This window comes from Euleptes europaea, chromosome 5, assembly GCF_029931775.1.
Source record: "Euleptes europaea isolate rEulEur1 chromosome 5, rEulEur1.hap1, whole genome shotgun sequence".
Classification (NCBI taxonomy): domain Eukaryota; kingdom Metazoa; phylum Chordata; class Lepidosauria; order Squamata; family Sphaerodactylidae; genus Euleptes; species Euleptes europaea.
In genome coordinates, this window is record NC_079316.1 from 111,569,820 (window position 1) to 111,582,402 (window position 12,583).

At 44.8% G+C, this 12,583-nt stretch overlaps 1 protein-coding gene across 1 annotated transcript in view; it reads right to left on the reverse strand.

Annotated features, from left to right (window-relative positions):
• The window catches only part of FGFR3 (fibroblast growth factor receptor 3), a 51,601-nt gene that overhangs the window by 9,512 nt on the left and 29,506 nt on the right, over positions 1-12,583 (reverse strand). Inside the window, exons 6-12 of the mRNA XM_056849454.1 lie at positions 8,306-8,450; positions 6,272-6,456; positions 3,596-3,744; positions 3,363-3,484; positions 1,996-2,106; positions 969-1,159; positions 80-202 (exon numbers count right to left, since the gene is read on the reverse strand). Coding sequence (XP_056705432.1) covers positions 80-202; positions 969-1,159; positions 1,996-2,106; positions 3,363-3,484; positions 3,596-3,744; positions 6,272-6,456; positions 8,306-8,450 — 1,026 coding nt within the window. The remainder of the gene's footprint in view (positions 1-79; positions 203-968; positions 1,160-1,995; positions 2,107-3,362; positions 3,485-3,595; positions 3,745-6,271; positions 6,457-8,305; positions 8,451-12,583) is intronic.

Sequence of the window (12,583 nt, forward strand, 5' to 3'; positions counted from 1 at the left end):
CTTTAAGAAGTGGCTTGTTACCAAGATGGCAAACCTCTTGGGCAGTAAGAATGGCCTCCATTGGGAATTGTGTACTCACATTGGTCGTTTTCTTGTAATAATCGATGTTGTGAACATCTCTAGCCAAACCAAAGTCAGCGATTTTCATGACGTTGTCCTCGGTGACTAAGACATTGCGAGCTGCCAAGTCTCGATGGATACACTGCAAAAGGAGACACAGCTCAGCAGGAGGTGGGAATTTGTGAGCCAGCAGCCAGGATGCAACAGGCGACAGGATGCCGCACAGTGCCTTGCCCTTTGGCCCAGTGGAACTCTGACTGCTTCTAAGTAACATGGAAAACCACGGGCTCTTACTTTGACACTAGTGGCTCAGCATGTGCCCATCATGGCTACCAAGCAGCATGCACACACATTCCAGATGTCACAACCCTCAAGAAAATATAAACCTTCTGAAGCAAACAGGGGGAATGAGAGAATAAAACAAACACAGAGAAAAAAAAAACAAATAAAATGTTATTTTAATCTACACAGCCGATTAATTCTTCAGTGGCAAATCAGAATCCCTATGTCTCTCCAGGACCAGAGGAGCAGGCCTATTATACTAGGTGCTGTGGAACACAGGCAGGATAAATGCTGCTGCAGTCGTCTTGTTTGTGGGCTTCCTAGACTAGGCACCTGGTTGGCCACTGTGTGAACAGACTGCTGGACTTGACAGGCCTGGGTCTGATCCAGCAGGGCTCTCCTTATGTTCTTCTGTTGTAACACTATGGATATGAGCCATATTTTTTTTCTTCCCAAAAGATACAACTACTTTTATTCTGCGTCCATTTGGAAATGGCAGGAAAAGACAGCATTAACCAGAAGTTCTAAAGCTCTGGTACAATTTTTGCTTTGAAAACAAAATTGGTGTCCTCAGGTATCAATACCCAGAAAGCGCTTCCCTTGCCAGGTTGTCACTTGCTACTCACTTTCTGAGAAGCCAGGTACTCCATCCCGCGGGCCACCTGGTACGCACAAGAGACCAGGTCTTTAAATGTTAACTGCTCTTTGGGCAGCTTGCAGGTATCGAAGGAGTAATCCATGCCAGGAGGGCGTCGAGCTCGCAGGTATTCCCGTAGGTTCCCCTTGGATGCGTATTCCACCAGCACATAGAGAGGGCCTACAGTCAATGCAAACAACAATAAACCACAATAAAAAGGCATGAAGACATGAAGCTGCCTTATACTGAATCAGACCCTTGGTCTATCAAACTCTACTCAGACTGGCAGTGGCTCTCCAGGGTTTCAGGCTGAGGTCTTTCATATTGCCTACTTGCCTGCTCCCTTTAACTCCCAAAAGGGGGGGAACTCAGCCCTAAAAAACAGAATAAATACTGGATAACTACTCCAGACTCTAAAACTATTTTGTGACTGTGAGATGTTGACGTTTTATTTATGGCTGTAATTTTCATTTGTAAGGAAGCCTTAAACAGAGGAAGAAGTTTTGCAGTTGTATATATTAATTGTGTTCCTGCAAACACAACACACATATAGTCACAAAGATTTTTAGTAATTTGATGTCTATTTTGTAGTCTGGAGTGGTAATTCTTTAGACCACTGAAGAAGGCAGTCTGGCTGAAACACATATGATCTGAGTTTGATTGTATGATTCTATGTCTAATTGTTTTATACGAGTATATGTATTTGGTAGGCTTTTGCAGGGCCATATATGTGTTATACATGTGATTAGATTTTAACCTGTCATAAATTTATATAGACATGGTGCACTGACATAACCTTTTAATTGTATAACTTTTAATTGTATAACTTTTGGCCTTGCACGAGTCTTTCTTTTTATCTTGATCTTTTGGGTTCTTAATTCTGTCACAGAAAGAGCCAAAGAGAATTGACTGGGAAAACCCACAGCTGTACACCCGTTATAAACCCGGAAAACAGACCATGCCCTTCCGTGACTGACAACATCACCTTTCACACCCTCAGAGTTCTGGGAACGTACCGTCCTGGGTGCAGGCGCCCAACAGGTTGATGATATTCTTGTGCTTGCCGATCATCTTCATCATTTCCATTTCTGAGACCAAGTCGGAAAGGTCTTTATCCGTGGCGTCGTCTAGAGGACACACAGAAAAAGAAGCAGTCAGAAAAAGACAGCCAATTATTTTTGTCAAGGGACATGCATGGGAGCTGCCTGCCGGCCCACTGATGTAGACGACAAAGAAGAAGAAGAGTTGGTTTTTATATGCTGATTTTCTCTACCTTTTAAAGGAGAATCAAACCGGCTTACAATCTCCTTCCCTTCCTCTCCCCACAATAGCCCAGTGAAGTAGGTGGGGCTGAGAGAGCTCTAAGAGAGCTGTGACTAGCCCGAGGTCACCCAGCTGGCTTCATGTGTAGGAGTGGGGAAACCAACCCGATTAGAGTCCACCACTCATGTGACAGAATCAAACCTGGTTCACCAGATCAGAGTCCACCGCTCCAAACCACCACTCTTAACCAGTACATCAAGCTGGCTCTCACAGTGAGCAATGAGGAAATAAAATCGTTCAAGAATTTCTATTCTTTGTCTCCATCATCAACCAAAAGGGAGACTGCTACCAAGAAATCAGAAGGAGATTGAGACTGGGAAGGGCAGCCATGAAGGAGCTAGAAAGATTCTGAAGTGTAAGGATGTCTCACTGGCAACCAAGATCAAGTTAATTCATGCCATCGTATTCCCTATTACTATGTATTGGTGTGAAAGATGGACAATGAAGAAAGCTTACAGGAAGAAAATAGGCTCCTTTGAATTGTGGTGTTGCAGGAGAGTGTTATGGATACTGTGGACTGCCAAAAAGACAAGTGGGTTATAGATCAAATCAAGCCTGAACTGACACTAGAAGCTAAAATGAGTAAACTGAGGCTATCGTACTTCGGTCACATCATGAAAGGAAAAGAGTCACTGGAGAAGACGATCATGCTAGGAAAAGTTGAAGGCAGCAGGAAAAGAGGAAGACCCAACAAGAGATGGATTGACTCTATAAAGGAAGCCACGGCCCTCAGTTTGCAAGACCTGAGCAAGGCTGTTAAGGATAGGACATTTTGGAGGACGTTGATTCATAGGGTCACAGTGAGTCGGAAGCGAGTAGATGGCACTTAACACACACACACACAAATAACAAGAGATGGGCAAGCTAAATAGGGCCTAGAAAGGCTTGGAGACAGCAAAAAAGGAGAAGACAGGAAAAGTCCGGGAAAGACTGGTCTGTAAGAAAGTGTAGAGAGCTGGGGACCAGGAAAAGAGAAGGGGGGGGGAGTGAGAGAGAGAGAGAGAGCAAGAGCGAGCATATGCTAAGCAGTCTCTTTCCTGTGAGCTGTCGCTGTAGTCACCTTTCAGCATCTTGACAGCTACGGTTATCGGCTTGTTTGATTTCTCTTTATCGATCCCAATAGCTTCTGCCATCACCACTTGACCAAAACAGCCTTCACCCAGCGGTTTCCCCAACGTCAGGCTGAAAAGGCAGATGGAAGAAAGGTGTCAACACTCGCCCGTTGACACGATGCGAACAACACGCATTCTGCTTAGCTCAGAATCCTTTTTTTTTGGCACACAGGTCGCTTACCGTGACCTTGCCAACTCCCACTTGGGATCGGCAGGCAGTTCGAGCTCCGAAACGTGGGCCAGCATCGGGCCATCGCCGGAAGACAGACGGGTGACCCTGACCAGTGGAGTATTGGAATTCATGGAAGAGTTGGATTCCAAAGACACCTGCTTGAATAGAGCAAATGAAGAGTTATTGCCACCCGCTTCTGAAGTAAGCCACCAAAAGGAATTGGCGGAAGGGAATTTGCTGAAGGTACAGATTGTTAAACACAAAAACTAAACAGAAGTTGCTCCTTCTCCAAAGGTTCCGTTTAAACCAGCACAGCAACCAATTTCAGCCGCATGATTTATCTTGCAGAGGGCAGAATTCGAGATACACACGTTTAACGTGAAGGTACAAGTTGAGTATCCTTTATCCGGACTGCTAGGGACCAGATTCCGATTTATTATTAAGGCATATGCCGATACAACAACAATACATAGCTTGGGATCAGAAGTGTTCCGTATTTTGGATCGTTCCGTATTTAGGAATATTTTGGAATTTTTGCATATAGAAAAAGAAGAGTTGGTTTTTATATGCCAATTTTCTCTACTTCTTAAGGGAGAATCAAACTGGCTTACAATCACCTTCCTTTCTCCCCCCCCCCCCCACAACAGACATCCTGTGAGGTAGGTGGGGCTGAGAGAGTGTGACTAGCCCAAGGTCACCCAGCTGGCTTCATGTGTAGGAGTGGGGAAACAAATCCAGTTCACCAGATTATTGTCGGCCGCTCATGTGGAGGAGTGGGGAATCAAACATAAGGAGATATTTTATATATGTATAATATCGACTTTATACATATAGCCTGAATGTAATGTTGAGGGCCTGTGAATAATGCCTGGATGCAGGCTCAAAATGACTGGTTTTCGGATCAGTCGGAATATCGGATGTCCGGATAAGGGAAACTCGACCTGTAATGTAATCAGTGAAGCTAGCCAGGGGTTCACAACCAAGATCACATTAGCTTTTTTGGTCACTGCATCACACTGGCTGCTCATATTTAATTTACGGTCCACCCGTATCCCAAGATCTTGTTCACAAGATCTTTCTGTCCCTTGCTTGTGCCTCCAGCTCCTGTCATTGCAAAAGGGAATCCCCCATCACACGGGGGCCACTTCAACACTGGGTCACCTGTCCGTCAGCATCATTCTGACACCCTCCTGACTGGCACATGGCCCCTTCGTGGGACTCTTGGGAGAAAGAAGGTCCCGCTGCTACATCCCCTGCATTTGGCTCACGTCAGCTGGAGCAGGATTACACCCGACTGCGTCTTCCTCTCTTTATGCTTCCCTGAAGGAAAGCTGGCCTTGTTGGCAGAAACGTGTCCTGATCTCTGGGAGGTCTGTGTTGTCTCTCATCGCCACAAAGGGTAGTTCGGAGGCCTTTTTAATATGCTAATGAAGTGGTACCCATGGCACCCACCACAGGGATGCCAACCTTCAGGTACTAGCTGGAGATCTCCTGCTATTCCAACTGATTTCCAGCTGATAGAGATCAGTTCACCTGTAGAAAATGGCCGCTTTGGCAATTGGACTCTATGGCGTTGAAGTCCCTCCCAAACCCTGCCCTCCTCGGGCTTCGCCCCAGAAACCTCCTGCCGGTGGCAAAGAGGGACCTGGCAAACCTAACCCCCCAACACCTTTCCTGGCATCTGCCAGGCATTTTTAGGAAAGTGGGTGGAGCCGTGTGCAGCTTTTGCCTGACAAAGCTTCTGATTGGCTTGACAGATTTTTTTTTAAATGTTGCTTTGGCAGCAGCTGCCACCACAACGTAAGGATCTTGAAGTGACTAAAGACTAAAAGATAAGCTGTAGCAGCCATTTTGTGACTAGCTCCAGCAGAGGCAGCCATTTTGTGGCTGAACCCACCACCCTGTGCCAGAAATACAGTTGTGCCCACAGGCTCAAAAAGATTGGGGACCCCCACACTAATGCAAGTCGGAGTTAATAGGTCTGACTAGCAGAAGACAATCCAAGGATAAACCTTATGGTTTTCTAAATTGCCAGTAGATTAAGGCCATGATTTACATATTTATTTACACGCTTTTCAGCAAAAGCTGCTGACAAGACCATCTTCTTGTTGGGTACCCAAGGTTGGGTGAGATGGAAAATATTTATATAAGAATTAAAATTATTTAAAAACCATTAAAATAGCACAATGGCATTTCTTAAGGTTGATGTCTGTCACCACAAGCCAAACACGTTTCAGCCTCTATGGCCTTCCTCAGTGGTCTATTTAAATCATATAAAAACATGCACACACATTACAAATATATTTACATGTACAGGCAATATACAACAGACCAGGCATGTAATAGGTTGTATATATTACCAATTACACCAACATCTGGTGGTATTGACAGGTTTTTATGCTGGGCTGTATATGTCTCCCGCATAAGTTGTGTGCAAGTATCAACCTATTCAAACAGTCCTTATGGTTTTCTAAATTGCCATTAGATTAAGGCCATGATTTACATATTTATTTACACGCTTTTCAGCAAAAGCTGCTGACAAGACCATCTTCTTGACCATCAGCACAGGGGGGGGAAATTACTCAAGACTTCTGCGGGCCTAAATTAACCAGACCTTGAACTAAGATCGTGAAGGTGAAATGAGGGAATAAGGAGAGTAGGAATCTTGTATCTACTTTCTGTTACCTGTCTCTTGAGTGGGAATTTGGAGACTTTTTGGATGGTGGCAGCGCTCATGGCCTTTTTGGCGGGCCTTTTGATCCTATAAATGATCACCACCACGGCCACCAGTATGAACAGAACAAAACCAGTCCCGTAGCTCAGGATGCCTGCGTAAAGAGAGCCGGAGTCGTCCATCGCTACCCGCTCTTCTGCTGTGGAGTAACATAAGTATGTTAGGAACCTGAAGGGGTGATGTCCTCGTACATCATATAACTGGCTCAAACCAGGGCTGGTTCCAAGGCTTGAGGGGCCCTAGGCAGAGAGTTCCTAGAGTCCCTCTCCCTTGTTCCACCCAACACTGCCTCCCGCATGTGCCCCCCTTCCTGCCCACCCACCCTCAAGCTTTTCACCTTCCTGTGTGCCCTTCCCCTGGCCACATGTGAGCTTTCCCGTGCCCACCAATGCCCACAGTCCTTTCCCCGGAGGCAGTGAGCATAACTGGGAGCAGAGTTGAGTGCTATCAAATAAGTGAGGGGGGAACAGCAATGGCCCCTACCAGAAGCCCTGGGCCCTGGCAACTGCCCCATCTCAGGGTATGATGACATCAACCCTGGCCCAAATTACTATATATACATATACGGTTACATAGTGAATCTTTGCTTTCATGCAATACATACAAACAAGGCAAGAGAGAGGAAAACACCAAGCACTCTGGATCGCCAAAGCTCTGGTTTGGTTTCGTTTTTTTCTAAATGCAGAATGGGTTCAAGGCCCATCCGAAAATTGTCTCTTTCACACGCTGGGACTGTTGAAGGCAGGATGAAAGAACGCCCTCTAATCCCTGCGGAACCTGCACAGACCAAGTTAATGTGGACAACAGACTCCCGTGGCTGTCGTGATGATGCTATTTGTTTTACACGGGGTAGCAACATCCCCGCCCAACAGACACCTGAGGATGAGTGGCTCAGTGGTAGAGCAACTGCTTGGCATGCAGAAGGTCACAAGTTCAATCCCCAGCATCTCCAGTGAAAGGGACTAGGCAAGGAGGTGATGTGAAAGACTCCTGCCTGAGAACCCGGAGAGCCGCTGCCGGTCTGAGTAGACAATACTGACTTTGATGGACTAAGGGTCTGATTCAGTAGAAGGCAGCTTCATGTGTTCATGTGATGTTGAAAGAGCCCGACACTTACATCCCACGACAGCAGGGAAATTGTCGCACTCAGAAGAAGAAGAAGTTGGTTTTTATACCCCGCTTTTCTCTACCTTTTAAGGAGGCTCAAAGCGGCTTACAATCACATTCCCTTCCTCTCTCCACAACAGACACCTTGTGAAGTAGGTGGAGGCTGAGAAAGTTTGGAGAGAACTGTGACTAGCCCAAGGTCACCCAGCGGGCTTCATATGGAAGAGGGGAATCGAACCCAGTTCTCCAGATTAGAGTCCACTGCTCTTAACCACAACACCATGCTGGCTCTCTCAGATGGCAGGCTGTCAAACTCGAGAGGCATTCTGAGTCTGGTGCCCAACGTTTGCATTCTAATACCAAAAACGAAACCAGCCAAAGAGGCACTTTCAACCCAATTTGGAGATATGAAAAACCACATTATCCACTTAAAATTAAGGGTTACAAATCTCTAAGCTGCACACAGCTTGAGAACAGAAGAAGGCATCCCTCGGTTTGATATATAGCGAGGATAACAAACACCCCTAAATCCATGGTGGTGCATTCATTGAGTATGCTTTAAAAGCTATGGTTGTCAAAGTTTGAATCAAGCCAAAGGGCTGCCATTGGAGACTGCTTAGGCAGAATATCCACTCCCTAGAACGCAGGCTCCGCACTGGATTGAGAAATAAACCTGCCACTTTGATATTGAGTTCCAAGTGTCAAGAACAGTGAACTTGACTTTTTTTAGTCCAGGAAGACCATCCCCTTTGCCTCAACGAAGCAGCTGAACATAACTCAACCGCAACATTTACAGAATATCAAGAATTTGTGTTTCTCGAGTGGTCAATAAGAACTCCATCAAGAGGGAAAATGAAAAAGGGCCAGAGCGGAAGTACCTGGTAATATCGTCAGCCAAGCAGAATGATGCGTATACCCAATAGAATTCCCAGCAAGACAAGTATATTCCCCAGCGTCATCAAAAGTAACATTGCGCAAGTACAGAATTTCTAGCTCTTTATCCGTTGTGTTAACACCTGCTGTCTACAGAGGGAAAAACACACACAGAGAGAAGGAAGGAAAGACACCGGATAAGCCAAATTCCCAGAGAAGGTAACACAGACAGATGCTCAGGGAAATTTCAAAAGTGAATAACGATGATTTCGGCAGTATCGCTGGCTTGCCCTTGTTCCGTCATAACCAGGTGCATAAAAAGGGGGGGGGGGAGAGATACCATTCACCAGGTTCTTACTCTGTCCCACAAACAACGCATGCAAGCAAAAGAATCAAAATGAAAAATCACCTCCACAATATGACTGTCTCTCAGTTAGTATGGCAGAGGGGGGGGGGGCGAAGAGGGAAGACAGAAAGGCAAGGGTTAAAGCATAGCTTTGGTCAGAGAGGGGTTAGCACAACAAACAAGGACAAAGGGGTTTTTATTTCATCAACAAACCAGTAGGATTGTTTTAAAGGCATTTCCCCCTTCTATGGAGCTTCTGATGGCTTTGGGGCAACACGACTAAAAGAGGACCGGTATACAAAGGGAGTCCAAGCTCCCCAAAGGGGTCAGTCTCTTGTGACTGCATGTAAAAGATGTTTTTCTTTGAAGATATGAAAGATGGCTCTGATTCCTAATACGTGATCTACTATGGGCCAAGCTAGAAGTGAGGGCAGCTACGGGCCCTTTACAAAGGCGTGGGGAGGGGAAAATAAGATCCCCCGTTGCCATCATGCCACCGGTCTAATCCAGATCGGGCCCTTGTAGCAATTTTGAAATGGCTATATTCTCCCCTAAAATGGTGGTGGCCACGGGTTGGCCCTGTCGTCACCATCCCGTTGAGTTTGGCCCTAAGAGAGGCTTGGTTTGATGAATACCCGCACGAGGGAAATCAGCGTAGATTCTTACAAGCAGTCAAGTCAACGGCATGCAATGTTGCTACGAGCACTAAAATGCAAGGGAAAGACAAATAAGCCAACTTTAGCAGACAGTCATAAATGTGGGGATTTTTCGAGGCAGCTAGATTTTAAGCATTTAATGAAGGTGAGCAAAGAAGTATGATCAAGACACACAATATCAGTCGACAGGATGGAAAAACAAAACAGGAACAGCGATTTTTAATTTCTAGTGCCTTAAGGACATCACAGCTCATTCATGCCCTTTGCTAAGCCTTTGGGACAGAGTCTAGCGTTTACCTGGGTCTGGTTTGCGAATGTGGAGCCAAAATGATTTTTCGGCTCTGCCTACGAAATTGTTGGCTCTACATAGATATTCGCCTTCATCTTGCTCTGTCACACTGAACAGATTTAGGTTAGCATCGGCTTCAGCGTTTTTACTGATCCAAGACTGCAGAATAGACAGAAACCTGAACTTCAGTAAAACCAAACAACACGTCTCCATCACTCGTACGACAGACAGGACTGGCATTTGTTATACTATACCTTGCATTTTCTGTCAGAATACAAAAGACCATCCATAAAGAAACCCAGAGATACCCCACACATTTCAAATGTGTTAATTCTACAGATTTTACTGAGAAGCTGAGTCCCACATTCACCCCCTTTCCTACTGCAGTGGCTTGTTTGAATATCCAAATGTAAAGTTCTAGTACTTTTAAAGGTCTGGTTCTGAACCTTGATTCAATTTTCTTCACTTTTCACTCGCAGGGACTAGTTTCTAACTGAGATTTCCTGCCAGGCTTACGCCAGGCAAGCAGGGTTTCCCCAGAATGATTTCCTGTCATGTCAATTTGCCTCATGAGCAACAAACTTGCTTGCTTTTTAGTAGTACTCATTCGACACTCATCTCTGCTACAAACCTTTTTTTGCTTTTCACTGAGACACGGCTTGGCGGTACAGCAACTGTTTGCATGCAGAAGGTCCCAGTTTCAATTCCCAGCATTTCCAGTTTTTTTTTTTAAAAGGAGGATCAGATAGTAGGTGATATGAAAGACCTCCACCTGAGACCCCAGAAGGTTGCCTCCAGTCAGCAGAAACAATACTGGTGTTGATACACCAGTGATCAGACTAGTAAAAGGCAGCTTACCATGTTCATATTTAGTCAATGGAATGCCTTTTTTTAATTACATAGCTAGAAATTTGGAACAGAACTGAATCAAACTTAGATAAAATAAAAGAGTTTTAGGTAATAAGTAATAAATGTGATAACTGGTATGGAAGAATATGTGATAAACCAAGAGTAATGCAATTCAATAAGGTTGACAATAGAGTTGTAATTTTGAATGGTAAGTTTCATATACATTGTTATATTGAGTTTAAGTTTTAATGCGTTTATGGTTGTTTGAGTTTGTTAAAATAAAATTGTGGAATAATTTTTTAAAAAAGATTTTTGTCACACACACACACATAGAACACAGGTATTTGTGTTCAGGTATGAAATCATGGGACCCAGGTACTGTTAAAACCAAAATTCTCATCACAGGAAGAAGTGGCCACTTCCACAATGCAAAGCCCCACATTCCTAAGAGCTCTGGGAACCCACGGTTTTGCTCTGTGTAGTCCATCAGAAGCCTGTCCCAGGGGATAGGGGTGGAGGGAGATGTCAGTGACTGGAGCAGAGAGAAAGACATCCCTTTCCCCCCCCCACCACCCTAATGTGTACAAAGTGTCCAGGAATGTGAATCCAAACTTTCACAGCTTCCTGAGAAAAAAGAGAAAAGACGGCCACTCTGTTGCAATGCGCGGTTGACTCCAAGCAGATGCCGGACTTGCAGTGCCGTTTACTCCGCCTCCTCGGCGAGTTTCCTGAGGGCTGGCAGAACTACATTTTTGAAGGGGGGGGGACAATTCAGATTACAGGTTGTAATGCTGGGTTGGTTTAATATGGCCACCACACACATACACATACACAAGGGCCCTTGGGATTGTTGGAGACTGAACAAAACGTCGATGTTGTAACAATGCAAACAGCCGTATTGTGAAATGTTGTGTCATTTATTCACAAGGTCAGCGTAAGTCGAATGCAACTTGACAGACTGCCATAATACACTTTTCACTGGTGAGAATTTTTCTCCAAAACCAAGTACTGCTCATGTTCTGTATTCGCAATAAAGCGCTTAGAAGTGCTGCTTATGATTCGATATTAATGGCCGAGTGGGGCCAGTGTTATTTATGTGTATAGAATCCTACACTGTATTTACATTGTGCATTTTTTTGGTCACTGTATTATCAAATATGGGATGCAGAATGGTACAGCATAACCTGATCTCATCAGACCTTAGAACCTACGTAGGGTCAGTACTTGGAAGAGAGACCACAAGGAAGATTCTACACAGGAAGGCGATGGCAGACGGCCACTGCTTCTCACTTGCCTTGAAAGCCCCTTGGCTGGGGTCACCATAAGTCAGTTGCAACTTGATGACACGTGTGTGTGTTTAGTGTCCTCAAGTTGCTTCTGAGGTATGGCTACTCTATGAATTAATGATCTCCAAAACGTCCTTGGGTTAACAGCCTTGCTCAGGTCCTGCAGACTGAGGGCTGCAGCTTCCTTGATTGAGTCAATCCATGTCATGTTCCGTCTTCCTCTTTTCCTGCTGCCTTCAACTTTTCCGAACATTGTTGTCTTTTTCTTCTCATAATGTGATCGAAGTACGATATTCTCAGTTTAGGTCATTTTAGCTTCTAGGGAGAGTTCAGGCTTGATCTGATCTAGAACCCAGATATTTGTCTTTTTGGCTGTCAGCAGTATCCGTGAAACTCTCCGCCAACACATTTCAAATGAATCAACTTTCTTCCAGTCTGCTTTCTTCATTGTCCAGCTTTCACACCCATACATAGTAATGGGGCATACCATGGCATGAATTATGTTGATCTTGGTTGTCAGAGGCACATCCTTACACTTAAGAATCTTTTTTAGCTTCTTCATGGCTGCCCTTCTCAGTCTCAACCTCCTTCTGATTTCTTGGTTGCAGTCTCCCCTTTGGTTGATGATGGAGCCAAGGAATAGAAAATCTTTAACAATTTCAATGTCTTCATCTTATCAAATGTATAATAATGTGCTCTACAGTCGCTTCTGTATAGGCTAAAGTGCATTTGATCTGTGTATGTTTCACAACATACCTACTTTTCTCGTTAGAGCCACTAGTACTTTTGGAGTTTGTTTTTCTGTGTCTTCATCCATTTCCTGGTGGCAGATCAGCCCAACACCAGTTCTTAGAACT